We start from the raw sequence: 21,195 nt of genomic DNA on the forward strand, positions 1-21,195 counted from the left end.
GCGAGGGAGTGAGACACTCGGGGTGCCTCTCTCTCTCTTTCTGGTCGTGAGGTTTTTCCCGCAGCAGTGGGGGATGGGCTTGTTTCTGGCATCACTGTGTGCGTGTGTTTAAATCTCATTCATAAAAAAGCGAGGAGGAGGAGGAGGAGGAGGAGGAGGAGGAGGAGGAGGAGGTAGAGCTACGTGCTTCTCTTCCTCACGTCCTCCAGCACTTGACTCCAGATCGTTCAGTCTTTCAGCCTAAATGCAGTTTGTTAACCAAACATGACAAATTTCACTATGTATCTGCTTTTAAAGGCTCATTTACATACCGACACGCCCCCAAGACACCAAATATGGTCAACACTTCCTTTTGACATCTTACAGGCCCTAATGTTAAAAAAATTAGAAAATTAAGCATCACAGACTTGGAGGTTCAGACTGAGCAGCGTTTAAAATGGTCCATTAGTGTGCTGAGCGTCTCCCAGCATGCACCGGGGCAGCAGTATGTAAGTGTTCCTGTTCAAAAGACATGGCGACCTTTGACGAGAGGAAACATTCAGACTCTCCCATCGCATAGATTAGAGGACATATCTGTCCTCATGCAACGATCCATAATCAGACCTAAGAGTCCAGATCCAGCATAGACCTGAAGCTGAACTGGGGTCTCACTCTTTACTGGATCGCTTCCAGTTTAACTGAACCAGATGTAAAACTGAAGTCACACGGGGGAACACCTGTCTGCACCTGCTGCTGACTCATAGCGACGAGCTTTGTTCACTAATTATTACCTGTTAGAAATGAGAAACAGAGCCGTTTTTTTATTTTTTAACAGCTTTTATTCTTCAACAGATCAAACTGCTTTGGCAAACTTTATTTTTGTTTTGTTTTTAACAGTCATACCCATAAAGCTTTTTTGAACTGAGAGACAACAAGTTTCTTCAGTTACCATAGCAGCCACTGTAGTAATAATAATAATAATAATAATAATAATCTACAAACAGCTGACACATCGTAAAGCACTAAATTCCAAGTATATACAAATAAATCAGTGACACTCGAGCTTCATCACAGATTCATAATCACAAAATATCATCACTAAGAATCAATACCAATATTTCAACATGAATATTTCTTCTTCTGGTCCAAACGTATCATTTTCAGTCCGTTTTGACAGATTCTGGTTTTCATTGTTCGCAGCTCAACGTATCGCTGGACTAATTTAAGATATTTCACCTTCGGGCTGTTGGTTGGTGTTTTTTAACTTTGAGGGTTTACTGTCGGACAGACTTCCCAGCGCTCAGCTACGAGGAGACGTGGTTCACAGCATCCATGCTAGCTGTTTGCCTGTGCTTCCAGGCCTTATGCTAAGCTAGGCTAACCATGTGCTGACTCCAGCTGCGTACACGTCACTCTGAATGGGAGAGAATAAAAGTGGTTCATGCAGTCTCATCAATGATCAGTTTACAAAAATATCACAACAAATTCAGACCAGAACCAAGGCGTCACAGCAAAGTGAGACAACTATCAGCTGCTTTTACCAAAGGCCACAAAATACAAACACAATTAGAAATAAACAAATGAATCACTTCATGGTTAAACTCTGTGTTCGTGGAGCAAATACAAACCTCAAAGATGGAACGCGTCCTTCATCATTTCTACACCTTCACTTTGGTGGAGTTACTGTTCGCATGTGAAATGAGTGAACGCTGATGGAGCTCCTGCTCAGTCTGTTCTGATAAACTTTCCTTTAAGTCCGTGAACTCAGCACTCCACCGGACCGCTGGTTTGTGTTTCCTGTCCTGATCTAAGCTTTAACAGGATGGAAACCTCCTCGAGTCTCGCTCCAAAGTTCTCCTGGAAAATACTGTGAGTCCTGACAAACTGCCTGAACATCATTCAGCATCATTTCATTTGCCACAGAGGCTGCTACGAACAATCCACAACAATCATCATCTGATCAAAGAAAACTGAACTGCAGACAGAACAACGGGGTCCATTCAGCAGCTGCTGGTTCGGATGGACTTTGTAGGTAATCACATGTTCGTTTCTTTTTGAAAGACGTTTCGTACATGCTGGCTCTGAAGCTGGTGGACAGTTCACTGTTGATGAAGGAAACTGTCTCAAGTCAAGTAACATCTCCATCTGTGGAGGAAGATCATGTGATACGACTGAAAGCTATTCAATGCACCCTTTCAGTTTTTTTTTTTTTTTTTTTTTTTTTTTTAACAACTGGGCAAACAGCCATCAGTGAACACAACACCGGACCTCTGAATGAGGGATGTGGGCAGAGATTCAGAGGTCTGGAACCACGTTATTAAAAAGCAATAGATCACGAGCCAAAGACACAAAACAGGACAAATCCTGAAGCTCGCTCGACTCTCAAACACCTGGAAACAAGCAGCTCGTAAGAGATTCGTGCATGTGTCTGTGAGGGTGGAGTGTTTGTGGGTGTGTGCAAAAACATGTAGGAAGATTTGGAAATATGTACAAAACATCTTTTCTCATGCTCTGATCCAAAGATTCACAACGTAATGAATGCCAGAAAGGAAAGTTTAAAAGTTGAAATGTTCGTATCATCATCCACTGAGGAGGACCACAGCTGCTACACCCAAACGTCTTTCAGTCTTTGGATTTTAAAGTTCCCGAAAATGAAAGGATAAGTGAAGGCATCACGGTGACCTCGAGTTTGTCCATTCGGTCATTTTTCCTCATGTGGTTTGTGGCGTCTGTGGCCGTCACTCCTCCAGCCTGCTCTCAGAGAGCCAAACGTGGGTTCAAAGGGGCAGAAAAGCCCCTACAGGACTCCCAGAACCACCTCCAGACCACAAAACACAAACCACAGGTATCACAGGACAGGCAGTAGTAGCAGATGTATGATCTCCCTCTAAGGAGTCAAAGGTCAAGTGTCAGCCAGTGATCAAGGACACTTGACGGAACAGAGGCATTCCATTGGCTGCAGAATAACAGGGCCATTGTGTCTATGACATCATTGGGAGGTACATATCTGAGCAGAGTATCCAAAGCCTTCAGCAGCTTCTGGAAATCTGATTTCACTGTTTCAACCATGTTATGTCCTCTGTTGCCAGAGCTCCATTAACCTGCTGGGGGCCCCACTGAGACCACACCAATAAATGCTTCTCCAACCTGTTCCACACAGAGTCTCAGAAACCAACCAGTATCTCCACACTGACCACTACCATAGCCCAGCTTTGTTGTCCGTCCATTTGATTGAGCACAAACTTACTGAAGGACACGCACCATGTTAGGATAACATCAATAATATCAGGGAAACACTTTGTGACTACATGTGTCTTGACCCCCTTTGGATTCACCAGCTTCAGCCTCTGGAGTCTTGACTGATGCTGCCATCACTCACTGCCATCTACGCTATCTTTTGTGTTGCCGTAAATCCTGCCCTGTGAGACTGACTGATGGGTGAAGATACCCCAAGTTCAGCTGCAGTCAAACATGGAATCAGTGCTGTTCTGGCTTCAAAGAGAGTCTCAGAGTCACTCCCAGGGATTGCAAAAAGGTCTTCTCTGCATCGTTGGCACATTTTTCTGATGAGTTCTGATGGATCTCTAAAATCTGAAGGAGCTGGGGTGACTTTCCTGGTCAAGAAAACTAAGATCACGCTTGTACCCTTCTGGTGAAAAGAAGGACCGCATATGCTTTAGAGTCAGACTGATTCCTTTGACTTGATAGACAATTGTCTTACAGCAATTTATGGGACATAAAGCAAGACCCACACTGTGATAGAGTGCTGATGGATGAACAAAGTTCAGCTGTAGGCAAACGAGGGATCAGGGTTGTTCCAGGTTCAAAGAAACACTCTTAGGCATCGTCTTTTCAGGCCCATGGACACACCGTGTGGATGAGGTGATGATGTTCTGACTGCCATCTAAAACCTGCAGGAGCTACGATCTTTCTCCAGTTGTAAAAGTCAGAACATGCTTGTACCCCTTTGAACCCGGCATGAGTCATCTTGAAACTTCTTGAATATAATTCTAGCTGTGAGACAGATGATGAACAACTGGCCCTGGTCTTGAAAAAGGGGCAAGCTGTTGATGTGAACTAGTGTTTCACGTCCTTGGACCAGCTTATCCTCCAGCTCTCAGGTGTTCTGGTAGGTCAGGGTTCCTCCAGTTAGATGCAACATCCTGGACCAGTTTGACCGCCGAGACCTAGCATTCAGTCTTTTTCCATCTGCTGCCTTCTGCACTCTCAGTCCTCAAATCATTTGTTGACACACTGTGACTACAAAACATCGAGGGTCCAAACACAGTCCAGTTAAAAACAATGCAGGCAAAGTCGTGCGGTGGTCTTGTCAGATTTGGACCTCACCAGCAGCTGTAGCGTGTCCAGCTTTGGCTTTGGATGGGAGCTGGTCTAAAAGTCATAGTCCCATCCAGAGTTGTCGTCTGGCGGCGGCTCGTCTGTGTCTTCTGGGAAACTGTCAAAGTTACTGGTGTCGGTTGAAGAGGAAACCTGACAGAACAACACGGAACACAGTCAGAGACTTTCAACACCTGCAAACCGAGCAAAGCCAGCGTGGCCCTCTTAGATTTCAGACTGTATATAGACCTGCTAGATGACAATCTGTTGACATGTGGGCTGGGTGACATAACAATATACAGCATATTATCCATACAGTTTACACCAAAGGATCTCTTTGATATCTGGCTGCTTTAGGCTGCTGTGGATAATGTCAGAACTCGATGAGTTTTTCTCAAGTTATTTTTGCCTCTATCAGAGAGCTGAGGGGAGATGAGCTGAGGCAAAGATGGGAAAGAAATTCAACAGACTCAAACTGGGTTCATGGTTGGCGCCATATATAAAATGGTCACCTGTTTCACCTTTAAACTGTCTCTCCGTTATGTAAAAATAATCTTTGAATCTTTGTGTCTCATAGTCTGAATTCAGCAAATGGACTGAGGACAATCTGTAGAAGACGGCTTTGTCCTTGTCACCGTCCTGTTGTTATGATTCAGTGTATTTAAATAAAGCTCAACTCACGTCAGGTGTGATGGGCGGAGTCAGGGTTCCCTTCCTCAGACCCTCCCAGTTAAAACCTTCAAACCACCTGAGCACAGAGAGAGAGAGGATTTGATGTGGATGCTGAACGACGTCGAGCTTTGACTTTAAACATGTGGACGGCCTTTTCTTAATGTATATCTGATTTCAAACAGCCAATCAGGTGTCAGCTTCCTCTCAGCTCACTCACTTGTGCTTCTGGATGTCTTTGACTCCATTTTTCAGGTTTCCAAGTCTCTCTGACGGATTATCTCTGTTAACAAAAACAGTTCGGTTTCAAACATTTCATTTGGATCTGAAAACCGTGAATCTGAGTTGCTCGGCAGCACAGCGACACCTACCTGCAGAGCTTCTTGATGAGGTTGGCGGCATTCTTGGTGATCTTCTTGGGGAACTCAATCATGTCGATGCCTCTCAGGATGATGTTGTAGGTTTTCATCGGATCTGGACCTGAAAACGGAGGACTGGAGACCACAGACAGACTGTAGGACACTGAACAGCAGTTTGACTCTACTGAAGTCCACCGTCCCTCCTGCTTGCATCCTCACCTGCCCGTCAGCAGCTCGTACATCAGAATGCCCAGAGACCAGTAGTCTGCGGAGACGTCGTGACCCTTGTTGAGGATGATCTCAGGAGCGACGTATTCCGGTGTTCCGCAGAACGTCCACGTCTTCTTACAGACACCGATCTTCTTAGCGAAACCAAAGTCCACCTGGAAAAGACAAAAGCGACTGAGCACGTCGCTCCACATTCACTGCAGGTTCATCATTTTCCTTTCTGATCATGTGAAGCTCTTATTGGCTGCTGCAGAAAATAGTGCCTAACTTGCTAACAGGAAAACTGACCTCCACAAGATGTTTGATCTAATAATAATAAATAAGAAGATGTATTTCATGAGGAAACATGGAATTACCAGCTTGGCGTATCCCCGGCTGTCCAGAATGAGGTTTTCAGGTTTCAGGTCTCTGTATATGATGCCTTTGGCGTGCAGGTAGGCGAAGGCTTCGACCACGCAGGCTGTGTAGAACCTGGTGGTCGAATCTTCAAACGAACCCCTGAAACAAGCACAGTTTCAAGGTTAAAGGACTGCGAGACATTGACGGCTCTCAGATGTCTTTCTGTCCCTCGGCTGGACTGTTCAGACATTCTGATGCCTTCAGAGTTTCAGGTTTATCTTGTAATTATTATTATTATTATTCTTATTTCTTTATAGAGACATTTATACAAACACAAGTCAAACAAAACACGATTATGATGGAAATAAAAAGCTTGTCAGAACAAACAATCATCAACCAACATTTGAGATAAACTGCGTACTTGTCTCTCAGGATCGTCCACAGCTCTCCTCCCAGACAGGCCTCCATCAGCATGTACAGATATTTACTGTCTTTGAACGTCCGGTACAACCTGAGCACAGACAAAACTTCATCAGAACCTGGAACACCGAACAGAAACTGAGGGGGAAGCAAATGTGAGACGCACACGAACATCATCTGTCCGTCTGACAGAGTCTACGCTTGTCCTTACATGTTGTGTTTCACGTTTCATGTATTTTGTTTCATTGCAGTGTCGGGTCGTATACTGTGATCCCGTCCGGTTCCCGTGTGTTTTATAGGCTTTGTTTCTGGTGCTGCTCTTATATAAATAAATAATAATAAATAATGTAAAAAAAACACTGCTGATGAAGACCGAGTGGACTTTAAGATAAGATTTTTTATAATGTTTCACAACAAAACTCATTAAAAACTCACTTGTCATACAGCCGCTGTAGATGTGTTTAATGTTAATGTAACGACCTCGATGATGACGATGATGATGATGATGATGATGATGATGACTGTTGTACTGACCGGACGATGAAGTCGGAGTGCGCCTCGGTCATGATGTGTTTCTCAGAGCGGATGTGTTCCTGTTGTCTCGTGTCGACGATGTGACGCTTCTTCAGGATCTTCATGGCGAACGTCTTCGCCTCCTCGTTCTTCAACTGCACCTGAAGGAGAACATGAGGTAATTTCTACCTGCACAAAGTTCGCAGCGTTAAAATGTTCACATGTTCTGGACGTCGTGTGAAACAGCTTTAACTCTGCAGTCACAGTTGTCAGCCTCAGAAAAAGTGAAATGTAAGCGTCGCTCATATCCACCGGCACTAAAATCAAACTATGCTGCTCTGACCTGCACAGGATGAGAAGTATCTGTCTGAGGGAGAGGAGTTATGTTCAGGGTCAGACAAGCAGTCTAGAGGTCAGAGGTCAGGTTTTTCCTCCGATCACAGTTACACTATGACTAACCCCCTAAAAATATCTCCAGAGGCATGATGGGAGACCCTGAGCGGGGACTCCTACCTGTTTTTGGGCAAACCCTTCACAGGGCTTCCCCTCGACCTTCAGTACCCTCAAACCCCGCCCCTGCAGCAAGAGAAACCCGACCCCTGAGGCTGCAATGCACCACCCACTACACCCCACCTCAGCTTCACTGTGGTTCTCCAAGTTATTTTGGTTCCTCACAGAACCTCAGAGAATCTCTGGATCACATGATGACTGGTCTCCAGTTACCAGCACTGATACTTTACTGGAAAATTACTGCAAATACCTGAGTGCACACACACACACACACACACACACACACGCACGCGCACGCGCACGCACACACGCGCATACACACGCACTCGCACACACACGCACACACACACACACACACACACACACACACACACACACACACACACCAGCTCGACGCGTCCGAAGCCGCCGACTCCCAGCGTGTCGATGATGTTGAAGTCGGTCAGCTTCAGGCTGGAGAAGAAGGCGTTTTCTGCCTCGTACCTGCAAACATGACACACAAAGATGCCTTCACTGAACACAGGAAAAAAGCACTTTTACATCTGAAAGATGAACAAATGTGCAGATTTGACACCTCGACCTAAAACCCGTCCAGCCCCCTCAAATAAAGACGTTCAAAGGATTTGTCGCGATGAAAACAGGCAACGGCCTTTCCCGACATTGTACTGTACCTGCAGCATTTCACTACATGGAAGAACGGGAACTTCTTGGAGGTTTGGATGGAGAAGGAGGTGATGGGGAAGGAGGAGGAGGTGGAGGGAGGAGCAGGGAGGCTGGTGATCCGCTCTCTCTGCTGCCTCGCTGGAACAGGAAGCAACTCTCTCATCTCCAAACTTTATTTAATCAACAAGTGATGCAGCAGCTGGATTTCTTTTCTCGGCAGTCTTCAGTCCACTTCATCACCAAAGAGCTGAGAAATGTTCTCAAACATTAAACTACTTCAGGAATCAAACTTTCGAGGACTAAATGTTGGAAATAGCTGGACTTTCTGAAATTCTACAGACGATCTTGATGGTCTGCATCTTTACTCTGCAAACAAAAATCGTTTCCTTTCTTCACAACAACGTCAAAAACAAAAATACAAAAGTGCAAACAGCATCGACGTCAATCCCAAACTCGTTTTCAGAGCTCACGAGAATGTCCGGCACAGCATCCGCAGGAGAGCCGTCTCAAAGGAAGAGCTCCACTTCCAGTTTACATGGTGCTGGTAGTGGCGTTGGTGGCAGCAGAGGTACGAGGTTCTGGTCTGGTGGGACCGGTGGTGCGGTGAGGTTGCCAGATCCTCCAGCTCTGTGCGCAGTAAGGTTACGAATGAGGCTGGTTCTGAGGTGAAGGGGACGCCGTCAGAAAACACCACGGACGGCCCCCGAGGATGCCATTGTCAAAGGTGAAAAATATCAGAACTTCTTTGTAGTCTTGGTGGATTTTGGATGTCTAAGACCTGTTTTTCTACCAAAAAGGCAGTTTGATATCTAGACTGCGAGTTTGTCGGTGTCTGCCCTGGAAAACATCCAACTGAGCGCTTTCAGAGCAAAGCTGTGACTGAGGAAAGCCTCTGAAACGTCTGTCCTTTTAGTCAAAACAGTGCTCACATCTGCTCTGGGTGAGTCCTGCAGGGTGTAATGCCAACCCGAGAGGACGACCCTCATGGCAGGAAGCTGCTGCTGCTGCTGGTATTTTTAGCATGTGGAAACATTGCTCAGAGGTTCACCCAGTAAACGCAGCTCAGTCATTAAACAGACAGACAGACAGACAGACAGACAGACAGGAGGCTGCAGGACAGACTGTCCCGACCTTAAAATCAGCACCAAGAATTCATTAGATTTACCAGGATGTTAAAAACTTCACCGTCATCATAATTTTTACTTCAACTGTCTGGAGTTTGTTGAAGGGACATCAAACATAAAAAAGCATTCAGTTTAACAGCCAGAAGCTGAACCACGGCCAGATTCCAAATCCGGTCCAAGATCCCAATCAAACTGTAATAAAAACCAGTCCAGAATGTCGAAGGTCAACTGGTCTCATCTGCAGCAGCGAGTTTGTTTGGACGGACATGAAATGTCAGCTGTATTATATTTTCTATTAACAGATAAAAATGGCAGCATTTTTCCTGATTGGTTCCCCTTTTGTTTGTGTTTCATTGGATAAATGAGGTTTTCTGTGTTTGTTTGTGTAATGACGCTTTTAAATGACGAGGCAGCAGCGGAGGAGCTGAGCTCTGCCGTTAAAGTATAAATAAAACGACTCCACGTGAATCATCATGTTGTTTTGTACAGACGTAGTTCTGCTGTCCACACCTCAAAAACATGAAAGGACGTTTGACTCGACAGCGACGTGCTAACATGCTAACGTGCTCGTGAAGTTATGCTCTCTTACTGACTTAGAGATCAGAGTTCAGCACCGAACAAATGCTCACTTCAAGCACTTTGGTTTCGATTCTTCTTCCTGATGGCGGGACTTCATATTCAGAGAAGTCGGGCTGTTGAAAGCCTGCAGTGATTTTCATTTCATGGCTGCCAGATCATCAGTATGAGCTCATATTCGTTCCTCTCTGTTAGCGTCAGCGCTGCTTCGTGATGCTCTTCAGCTGCACTGTTGGCTTCTGTATCTCACGATGCTCTCTAGGACTGTCAGGTAGACTGAAATCAACAAGGAAGGGTTAGCTGCCTCAACGTGTGCGGACGTAACCCACATTGGAATTTTTGTAAAAGTAATTTTGGTTGTCTGAGCTGACAGAGGACACGTCTGATGGTTCATGGACAAATATAAACGTGTTGTCGTGTTACACATCAGCATGAAAATATAAAGGACCAAGACTGGAACCCTGAGGAACCTCACCAGGAAACACTGTCAGTGACAGGATCACACTGTGCTGCTGGAGAATATTTATAATATAACAAAGCACATTTTTTATGTTGTGTTTACAACGTTTCAGTCTGTGGATCGGCATCATTTAACATTTAGCTGCTGTGATTAGCATCGTTTGAATGTACATTAGCTCAGCTGCCGCCTGAATGCTGGCTTCATAATGTCTATGAGGCTGCATTTTAAAATAAACGTCACGGTCAAAACCACATTTCCTGTTTCGTTTTGCCATTCTTTGTCTTCAAACACCAGCTTTGTTTGCTGATTGTGATCATCAGCTGTGAGAACAGCCATCAGGTTTTCTCTGGAGTGAAGTCTTTCCTCAAAGAGCTCAGAGGTCAAAATCCTCTCTGGACACTTGCCACAGCAATGCAAACCCACCAGCAGGTTTCTATGTGTGTGTATGGGGGGGTGGGGGGTGGGACTGGACTATTTCCTGCAAACTAACGCAGTGGAATCAGATTTCAGCAGAAACAGTAGCTGCTGTCGGTCGATCGGGACAAACCAACAAATAAACACTCTAAAAATAGTTTGTTCTAGCGAGAAAGAGATTAACTGTTAGAGCTCACTGCAGCGTTCAAGACCCCCAAAATTCATCCTGCTGAGGAGCCCTGGAGCAAAACACAGAGTCCTGCAGGACTCTGAGACGCTTCAGCTTCAGACCAACATGAGCAAACTGTTCAACTGAACACATGGAAAGAGTTCACACATGGAGGACGAGATGGGAAACACCAGCGGCTCCATGTTACACCGTTCACATCTGTATGAGTTAAACAGTTTAATACGGCTTCTACTACTACTGATGCTACTACTGCTACTACTGTTACTACTGTTACTACTACTACTACTACTACTACTGCTAATAATAATAATAATAACAGTCAATATGAGTTCAGTTCAGAAACAGTTTGCAGCAGCAGGTCTGAAGGACAAACACAACAAAACTGACACACCTCACTGTTTACTGTTTACTGTTTACTGTTACCATGGTAACATTACTGACGGACAGCAGGACATCTGGTGTGTGTGTGTGTGTGTGTGTGTGTGTGTGTGTGTGTGCTGTATTGAATCTATACCTTAAGAAGAGAGAGAAGCCTTCATTCTGTCACATGACCAACAGTCATCTGATACAAAACACAACATGTGGTGTTAAACTCCGACTGAGTGTGTGTGTGTGTGTGTGTGTGTGTGTGTGTGTGTGTGTGTGTGTGTTGTATCAGCACTAGTTATGAAACAGTACAAACAATAACCTGATCAAAACTATTGATCAAAGCTGGGCTCAGTCTGCAAATCTTGGCTGATTTTGAAGTGAGGTTGTATCTGGAGACACTTTTTGACTCGTCAGGTGACCTCATGAGGAAGAAGATGTGAACTGGATGAAGGCTGAGGTGGAGCAACAACTCGCTGCTGAAAAAACTTTACAGAGACAAAAAAAAAAAAAAACATCTGGAGAGACGGCGTCGGCACGGGTCATTGACTCCTCCGGAGGTGAGGTCACTTCTGATGTCAACTGCTAATGTTAGCTAACGTTAGCCCCGCGGGCTACGACGCTCGAAGGCGCCGTAAGCTGCTCGCAGGCTTCTCTCCGTCACTGGCTGCTCCTCCAGATTTGAGCTTTTAGATACAAAAGATGTCTGAAAGCAAATGATGAGTCTCAGATCTGTAAAACTCGAAAGATGACCAGATAATCTGGACCGAAGTCTGGACCAGCAGACCTGAGCTGAGCTGTACGTGATCTGGAAATCTGTGACATCCATCCATGTTTGCTCCTTGTTGGAATGACCTGACAGGGGCGGAGCCACATTACCTGGCTCTGTAATGAAAACACCTGAGAGGCCAATCAGCCTCGACAGCAGTGTGTTTTCCACATTCAGGAGTCTCTGTGTCCTTCACCCTGACCTGGTTGTGTCTGACTGCAGCAGGTATTATTAGCTGCTCTTACATAAGCAGCACGGAGGGTCCAGTTACAGCTGTAAACATTCACACAACCCGCCGCTGACATGACGGGGGCTGAAAGCATCAGAGCGGCGGCTTTTAGGCGCTTTTCACTGGGAAATCATTTACAGCGCAGAGCTAACTGTTGTCCTCCTCATCATCAATCTGCTCGTTGCCTCAAAGAATCGTTTCGTCTGCGTTTGTGCACACAGAACAAACAGAACAGAGAGAATATCTGTCTGCAAACATCAGACTGAGCGTGTTCATTCTGAGCACAGAGAGAATCGGCCGATGAAGACCTGAATGAATGTCGGTCAGGCTGATGAGCTCCACCTGTGAGAACATCAAAGAACCCGCAGAACCTCCGGAGACACTGAACCACGCGTGCTCGTGACACACATTCAACACATGAACATTCAACCTACTTGGCTTTAGCTTCAGCGTCCTCGTAGCCTTTATTTGAAACGTCGTCCAGTCCACCAATCAGATGCTTGAATGAGCTGAGGGGGAGGAAAGAGGCAACAGCCAATCAGCACACAGATTGTAATTAGACGGACTGACTGAAGGTGTTTGTTTGTTCATTAACGATCGATCACGACAGTCCTGACTGTAATCTGTTCGTCTGCACTCAATTCATGAATGTGTTTCGTTACTTTAAAGTGACAGACGAGCTGTCCATCCAATGTCCTCCTCCGTCTCTGCAGACTGGACCTCTGTCTTCATGTGAATCAGACACTGGTTCAGTTTTTACTGGCAGCAGCTTCAGGTGTTCACAGGTAAGAGCTTTTCTGTCTCTTCTTGTTTCTTTAATTCAGTCAGAGCTGTGTGAACCTCAGCTCTTCAGCCTGAATGTGTGTATTACGCAGCTCCATCAGGACGATTTGCTGATCAATAAATAGCTGCTTCCCTTCACACCAGAGCTGAGTGACAGTCTACAGACCAGCAGGGGGCAGCAGCAGCTTTACACAGACCGTCAGCTGCTTCTCCCTGCAGGTTCAAGGACAACCTGAGAGAAAAACCTCCAGATTCAAAGGCTTGTTTCACTCAGACCACAGGAAACCTTATGTAGATTAAAGTAGATTTACTTCAGCTGTGTACTGAAGGAAGGATTTGAAGTACTTATCTGAATGACTTATGTACTGCTGCATTTCCCTCAATAAACCGATAAACCAATCACTGAAATGAGGAGTAAAATATTTTGAGGAGTAGAAGTTCAAAGTAGCAGGAAGTGGTAATAATCAAGCAAAGTACAAGTACATCAAGCTGTACTTAAATAAAGTACTTAAAGTAAATATTTGGACACTAACATGTCTTCATCAGTGTCCTCGTGACGTCCTTCTGCTGTAACTAACAAGTAATAAGTACAACAAGTACTTTATCAATACTTTATTTGAAACGCTGTTGATTGATACTGCATGGTGTGTGTGTGTGTGTGTGTGTGTGTGTGTGTGTGTGTGTGTGTCTTACTCTCGGTCGATGACCAGGCAGGTGACGGCCTCTGCAGCAATGACGTTGGCTGTTCTGAGATCCTCCCTGTGGACGCACACACACGCACACACATGCATGCATGCATGCATGCGTGCACGCACGCACGCACGCACGCACACACACACACACACACACACACACACACACACACACACACAGGAACTGCTAACAGCTAATTCAGCAGACTGTTAATGGAGCCAGTTGGACTCAATGTAAACAAATATGAGCTGAAACATTTTTACTTCCTGTTTACGTCCCCCAAAGCATCATGGACACTGTAGTTGAGAAACTCCACACACCTTTTGTGTTGGTTTCTGTAATAGAGAGTCTCGTTACTGTCACACGGCCTCAAAGTCATGAACTCAGTTCAGACAGTTTGACCTGAGATGAAATGAGATGCAGACAGCTGTGAGGCCGTGTGAGACGCACGAGTGTTCAGACGTTACAAACAGTTTCTTCACAATGTGGAAGGACCAACAGACTCCAGAGGAAACACAGTGTTGTCATTGGTTGATCCCTGAGCCCTGAGACACTGAAGCAGGCTGAAGGCAGCCGAGTTAACAAAACCTGAGCTGACAAACAGATGGTGGAAACAATCCAACACTACAGCCTCTGCACAACTATCAGCAGTAACACACCCACACGAGCAACACGAGTCACACAACCAGGAAACTAGAGCACACCACATTTAGAAAGTGTCCCAAACTGTCCTCACAGAGACAGAAGGACAGGAGGGGACACACCAAACTGCCGTCCATCACACTGATAATCAACTGCTGCTCTCCTGTTTACCTCATTTCTTATTAAGAGCTGAGGCATGCTGACTCTGACCTTTGACCTTCAGTATTTACAGGACACACACTCACACACACTCTCTCTCTCTCACGCACGCACGTACGCACGCGCACACACACACACACACACACACACACACACACACACACACACACGGTCCACAGAGGGCTAATCCAGAAAGTTTTGGGTTTACAAGTTAACGGCTGAGGTCTCGGGGTCAGAGGTCACATGATCTTACCCCTGTAGTGCTCTCTCTCCAAACCAGTCTCCCCTGCTGAGCTCTCTGAGATGTACTGGCTCCTGATTGGCCGAATCCTCCTGGGTCACATTCACCTGACAGGAGATGCGATCAGCAGTTATCAGCAGCGATTAGGACGAGGCAGCAGATCAATACAATAATCGATGAAGAAGAGGAGCGGCGGCAGAGTGAGGCGGCTAAATGGGCTGATGGTGGCGTCACCTTTCCCTGGCTGATGATGAAGAAGGTGTCTCCTCTGGCTCCCTGCCTGATGATGTACTCGCCATCGTCATAATGAGTCTAAACGGACAGAAGAGAGTGTCTGATTGGAGGATCTTCAGTGTGACTCCACCACAGAAGAAGACAGTCATGATACTGGGAAAACGCAGTTGAATGTGTGGACGGCAGTCTCACCTCCTCCATGACGTCAGCCAGTTTACTGAGAGTTTCCTCTGGAAGACCCTGGAAGGTGGGGACGCTGCAGACAAACGTTCATCAGTCAGTTCAGGTCACCGACTGTGAGGACCACTGACCGACTGTGAGGACCACTGACAGACTGACTGTGAGGACCACTGACCGACTGTGAGGACCACTGACAGACTGTGAGGACCACTGACAGACTGTGAGGACCACTGACTGACTGACTGATAGTGAGGACCACTGACCGACTGACTGTGAGGACCACTGACTGACTGACTGTGAGGACCACTGACCAACTGACTGTGAGGACCACTGACTGACTGACTGTGAGGACCACTGACCGACTGACTGTGAGGACCACTGACCGACTGTGAGGACCACTGACCAACTGTGAGGACCACCGACTGACTGACTGTGAGGACCACTGACCGACTGATAGTGAGGACCACTGACTGACTGACTGTGAGGACCACTGACTGACAGACTGTGAGGACCACTGACCGACTGACTGTGAGGACCACTGACCGACTGACTGTGAGGACCACTGACTGATAGTGAGGACCACTGACCGACTGACTGTGAGGACCACTGACTGACTGACAGTGAGGACCACTGACTGACAGACTGTGAGGACCACTGACCGACTGACTGTGAGGACCACTGACCGACAGACAGTGAGGACCACTGACTGACTGACTGTGAGGACCACTGACTGACAGACTGTGAGGACCACTGACCGACTGACTGTGAGGACCACTGACCGACTGACTGTGAGGACCACTGACTGATAGTGAGGACCACTGACTGATAGTGAGGACCACTGACTGACTGACTGACTGTGAGGACCACTGACAGATTGACTGTGAGGACCACTGACTGACTGACTGATAGTGAGGACCACTGACCGACTGACTGTGAGGACCACTGACTGACTGACTGTGAGGACCACTGACCAACTGACTGTGAGGACCACTGACTGACTGACTGTGAGGACTACTGACCGACTGTGAGGACCACTGACCGACTGTGAGGACCACTGACCGACTGACTGTGAGGACCACTGACCGACTGATAGTGAGGACCACTGACTGACTGACTGTGAGGACCACTGACTGACTGACTGTGAGGACCACTGACTGATAGTGAGGACCACTGACTGACTGACTGTGAGGACCACTGACCGACTGACTGTGAGGACCACTGACTGATAGTGAGGACCACTGACCGACTGACTGTGAGGACCACTGACTGACAGACTGTGAGGACCACTGACTGATAGTGAGGACCACTGACCGACTGACTGTGAGGACCACTGACTGACTGACTGTGAGGACCACTGACCGACTGACTGTGAGGACCACTGACCGACTGACTGTGAGGACCACTGACTGACTTCTCAGTGATTGTTTTCGTCTGTTCCCATCAGCTCCTCCCTCTGCTCTGTCCATCGTTGTGTCCATCAACAGCAGCGAGACACAGCGACGGTCTCTGTGGGATCTGAACCTCTCACTCTGACGGTCAGTGCCTTGCTCACCTCTTCAGGAAGTCCATGTACTCGGCGTGTTTGATGAGTCCAGTTCTCATCATGATGGTCTGGAAACACTGACGGTCGATGGCCCACAGCTTCACGTGGACCAGAGCTGAAACACACACGTGTAGCTTCATCAATATGTTGATTTCTGATCATGATTGGTTAATAAAGAAGGACAGAATGTATTTCTACGACTGTCAGATCAATAATCATGAACATCATCTCTGCGTGCTGCTGCTGATATAAAAGGATCTACATGTCACTACTGAACAACACAGTGTGTGTACATGAATATATATCAATACTACATGTATCACGTGCCCGTCTACATGTTAATGCGTGTGTGTGTGTGTGTGTGTGTGTGCGTGCATGCGTGTCTCTCTGATCTGCATGTGTGAGGCAGAGATCACATGGAAACATAAATCGTGATGCTGCTGTGTGTTTGCATACAGTGTGCAAGTGTTGTCATGGTAACAGTACACACACATCTGTGTGTGTGTGTGTGTGTGTGTGTGTGTGTGTGTGTGTGTGTGTGTGTGTGTGTGGTGTTAAACCAGTGAGGCTGCATCCATCCAGCAGCAGCTCAAACATTCACATGTTGACAGATGAGGGACGAGTGAATCATGTTTTCATTGTGTGACACCATCAGAAACCAGAAAGACCTGCAGGACTTGTCAGACCTGGTCCTCACAGGTCTGCACCTGGTTCTCATTCACGGTCAGAGGTCTGAAATGATTGGTGGGAACAAAAGAACATTTATCAGTTCATGAACGTCACATCTCCTGTGATTGGACCAGCAGGACGGCGAGACAGACGAGGCTCAGACAGTTCGTCCATACTGACACGAGTTACTGCGTCCCAGAGACAAGAGACACGTTCTGTATCCGAGGTCCAGGAGCTGATAGTAAATCCTCCACTTTGACGTCGATGTCGATGGAGACAGACCACTGTGAACCACCTCCAGCCACACTGAAGATTCACGTATTCATCAACAGGAAATTCATGTCAACACAGAAAAGTTCCACCTCCTAACGTGTCCTAACGCGAGGAGACAGCAGCTCCTCAACCGCGTCCGTCCATCGGCCTCAGCTGAAGACATGTCAAATCCATCATGACGAGACACTGAGCCAGAAGAAGACCTCAGAGCTCAGCATGAGCCCACAGTTCAGCCACCGACCAGTGAGTCCTGGTCTCTACTAAACTCCTCTTCAGGGGCCAGGAAGTGAACTAAAACACTCAGACTTGATACAGTTGGCCAAATAAAGTCAGGTGACGCCGCGTGTGTCTGACAGCATCTGTACCTGTAGAACAGGTGAACTGTGACATCATCGGGCTCAGGCCTCCGACCACCAGGTGACGATGATGCAGGCCTGTGCTTCAGCAGCCAGCTCCACACAGGGAGGCGTTTCACTCATAGCCTTCATCCACGGAGCCCTCCAGGGTGCAGCGAGCTCCATGATGACGTGTTTGAGGGAAGGGGAGCAGAGCAGCACACCAGACCTTCAGGTGGAGACGGCGAGCACAGATCGTTCGCCTCTGACAGGTTCAGGCTTCACCTCCTGTCGTTCAGTCATGGTGTCAGACCTGGAAATGAACTGATGTCGGTTCATCTCAGGATGGTCTCACCTCTGACCTGTTTGGCTGAAATGGACTCAGGTGTGTTCGACCTGTTAGTCCGGATCATTTGAGCTGGTGTGAAAGCTGACGGTGCCCTCTAGTGGCCAGGACGGGCGAAGCTCTGCACTTTGTGAAGCACATGAGTGTGTGAAGGATGTTTCTACATGAGCTCCTGAACAGTTACTCTACATGTCTCCCCGCAAGACTGAAGGAAGTGATACCTCTGCTTAAACCGACCAATCACTGCGCAGCAGGTTACTGGTTTTACATCACCTGGTTATGATGGCAGAAAGATGCAAAGACTCAAAGTGTGAGCACGGGTTTGGAGACGGGTGATATCAGTGCAGGGAGAGTGTGTTCATGTGTTCATCACTGCAGGTGTGAAACCAAACACACCTGCAGACTCTGATTATTACCACAAACAAACATTCATTACAGGTTCTTCTCAGAAAAGTGTCACTTTCTTCCTGTTGGTCCTGAAAACAGCCGACAGGCGTCGTTAACATCATGTGACTCTTTGGCAGATTTAAAAGGTCTGAAGTGGATTCTGGATCTGAAAACCTGAAAAAGTCTTTTTACTATGATTTTACTGAAGCTGAGAGTTTTTATAACTGCAGAGGAGACACATTCAGCACTGTCCGCCTCTGAAAACCCTGTCTGTGTCCTGATACTGACCTCTAGTGGCCATGAGAATCATAACCGCTGCAGTCTGAATCACAGACGACATCAATGTCTGATGACAGAGGACAAACGCTCGAGACAGAAGAAAGGACAAAAGGACCACGGGGAAGACGAAGGTCAGACATTTTCTGTCCACACACAAACACAGAAACTAATTTCAAGCATGCAGAGAAGCATGTCAGCCAGCAGGTGGCGATAAAATCTCCACCCATGATGTGTCAAAAGAAAGGAAGAGGGGGGTGATCGTGCAGTTTGTCCTCGTCTCATGTCTTCTGTCCTGTCCTTTTCTCATTCAACCAATGAAACGCTCAGATTAGACTTCATGAATCCGCACAGGGGAAACGTGTTTTCGCCCATAATCAACAAGACAATCTACACAAAGCACACAATGAGAGAGACACACAGACAGACAGGCAGACAGACAGACAGACAGACAGACAGACAGACAGGAGGACATTAATGAAGCTCAAAGACCAACCATGTCTTTAAAGTCTTTACACTGATGAAGGAAACGTTCTGAACACTGGATGCAAACATTGGAGGCTTCTCGGTTAACAAGGAGTGTGTGTGTGTGTGTGTGTGTGTGTGTGTGTGTGTGTGTGTGTGTGTGTGTGTGTTTGTGTGTTATAGTTGTCATAGTTGGCTGCAGTTACCTTGGAAACGTGCAGACTTGGACCAACTTCCTTCAGTTAATGAGCAGATGTCTGTGGAGTCTCTATGTCCATCACACTGAAGAAGACATTACAGCAGGACTGAAGGAGCTATTACATCTATTCTGATTACTGCAGCAAGGTCATCTTCACCTCATCTTCACCTCATCTTCCTCAACTCAGTTCAATCAAGTTTTCTAATTTGCTACATTTCAAGTTCGATTTGTTATAGAGAGAAAACAAAAGTCCTGAAAGACAAAGAGAAGACGATAAAGATCTGCTCACCTCTCTGTCTGTCTGTTCACCTGTCTGTCTGTCTGTCTGTCTGTCTGTCTGCTCACCTCTCTATCTAAGCTAAAGCCAGCTCTCTATCTAAGCTAGCTCTCTATCTAAGCTAAAGCTAGCTCTTTATCTAAGCTAAAGCCAGCTCTCTATCTAAGCTAAAGCTAGCTCTCTATCTAAGCTAGCTCTCGATCTAAGCTAAAGTCAGCTCTCTATCTAAACTAAAGCTAGCTCTCTATCTAAGCTAAAGCTAGCTCTCTATCTAAGCTAGCTCTCTATCTAAGCTAAAGCCAGCTCTCTATCTAAGCTATAGCTAGCTCTCTATCTAAGCTAAAGCCAGCTCTCTATCTAAGCTAAAGCTAGCTCTCTATCTAAGCTAAAGCCAGCTCTCTATCTAAGCTAAAGCTAGCTCTCTATCTAAGCTAAAGCCAGCTCTCTATCTAAGCTAACTCTCTATCTAAGCTAAAGCCAGCTCTCTATCTAAGCTATAGCTAGCTCTCTATCTAAGCTAAAGCCAGCTCTCTATCTAAGCTAAAGCTAGCTCTCTATCTAAGCTAAAGCCAGCTCTCTATCTAAGCTAAAGCTAGCTCTCTATCTAAGCTAAAGCCAGCTCTCTATCTAAGCTAAAGCCAGCTCTCTATCTAAGCTAACTCTCTATCTAAGCTAAAGCCAGCTCTCTATCTAAGCTATAGCTAGCTCTCTATCTAAGCTAAAGCCAGCTCTCTATCTAAGCTAAAGCTAGCTCTCTATCTAAGCTAAAGCTAGATCTCTGCACAAACCAGATGTACCTCCAGGAGATGTCAACATTACTCACACATAAAGTGCTTCCTGTAATACTACAGAGCCTTGTACAGTACTACAGAGTACTATGAAGTACTGCAGAGGATGTTATTCAAACATAAAGTTCTTCCTGTAATACTTGTCGTACTACAGAGCCTTGGACAGTTCTACAGTACTACAGAGCTGCACACTGCTGCAGTACCACTCCAGCGCTCTGTCTCGGTGGTGAAAACACGCCGTCTGTTTGGTCGTTACTTTTATTTCTGGTTTCCGCTGCTTTATGACCTGCTGTCTGTTGCTACGGAGACACCAAGTGTCTCTGTAACCACGGAAACAACAGGAGACAGCTGCAGATATAATCGCCTGAGATGAGTCCAACGTGCTGGAGTGAGATTCAGGTGGACCCAATGATCGTTATTAAGGTTCATTAACGACTCACCGATGGTGTGTGAGCATGAGGGAGTGACACAGGTGTGTGTGTGTGTGAGTGTGTGTGAGTGTGTGTGCGTGTGCATGTGCATGGTAAAGGTCAAAGGTCACACAGTCCACAAGTGGAAG

The 21,195-nt window shown here is 46.5% G+C and overlaps 1 protein-coding gene across 5 annotated transcripts in view; it reads right to left on the bottom strand.

The window, feature by feature from the left end:
* Positions 1–815: 815 nt before the first annotated feature.
* The window catches only part of LOC143338732 (cGMP-dependent protein kinase 1-like), a 42,090-nt gene continuing 21,710 nt past the window's right edge, over positions 816–21,195 (bottom strand). For 3 of the 5 annotated variants that reach the window (XM_076759335.1, XM_076759336.1, XM_076759338.1), the window contains 15 exons: positions 16,631–16,736; positions 15,091–15,154; positions 14,899–14,976; positions 14,677–14,771; positions 13,623–13,688; positions 12,581–12,655; positions 7,742–7,838; positions 6,867–7,006; positions 6,334–6,423; positions 5,930–6,071; positions 5,565–5,728; positions 5,358–5,480; positions 5,207–5,269; positions 4,999–5,065; positions 816–4,470 (listed from right to left, as the gene is read on the bottom strand). In XM_076759335.1, coding sequence (XP_076615450.1) covers positions 4,372–4,470; positions 4,999–5,065; positions 5,207–5,269; positions 5,358–5,480; positions 5,565–5,728; positions 5,930–6,071; positions 6,334–6,423; positions 6,867–7,006; positions 7,742–7,838; positions 12,581–12,655; positions 13,623–13,688; positions 14,677–14,771; positions 14,899–14,976; positions 15,091–15,154; positions 16,631–16,736 — 1,469 coding nt within the window. In that variant the 3' untranslated portion in view covers positions 816–4,371. Of the gene's footprint in view, positions 4,471–4,998; positions 5,066–5,206; positions 5,270–5,357; positions 5,481–5,564; positions 5,729–5,929; positions 6,072–6,333; positions 6,424–6,866; positions 7,007–7,741; positions 7,839–8,026; positions 12,536–12,580; positions 12,656–13,622; positions 13,689–14,676; positions 14,772–14,898; positions 14,977–15,090; positions 15,155–16,630; positions 16,737–19,578; positions 19,777–21,195 lie in introns of those variants that run through there. The other 2 variants (XM_076759337.1, XM_076759340.1) reach the window with 2 other exon arrangements.

This window comes from Chaetodon auriga, chromosome 20 (genome assembly GCF_051107435.1).
Source record: "Chaetodon auriga isolate fChaAug3 chromosome 20, fChaAug3.hap1, whole genome shotgun sequence".
Classification (NCBI taxonomy): Eukaryota; Metazoa; Chordata; class Actinopteri; order Chaetodontiformes; family Chaetodontidae; genus Chaetodon; species Chaetodon auriga.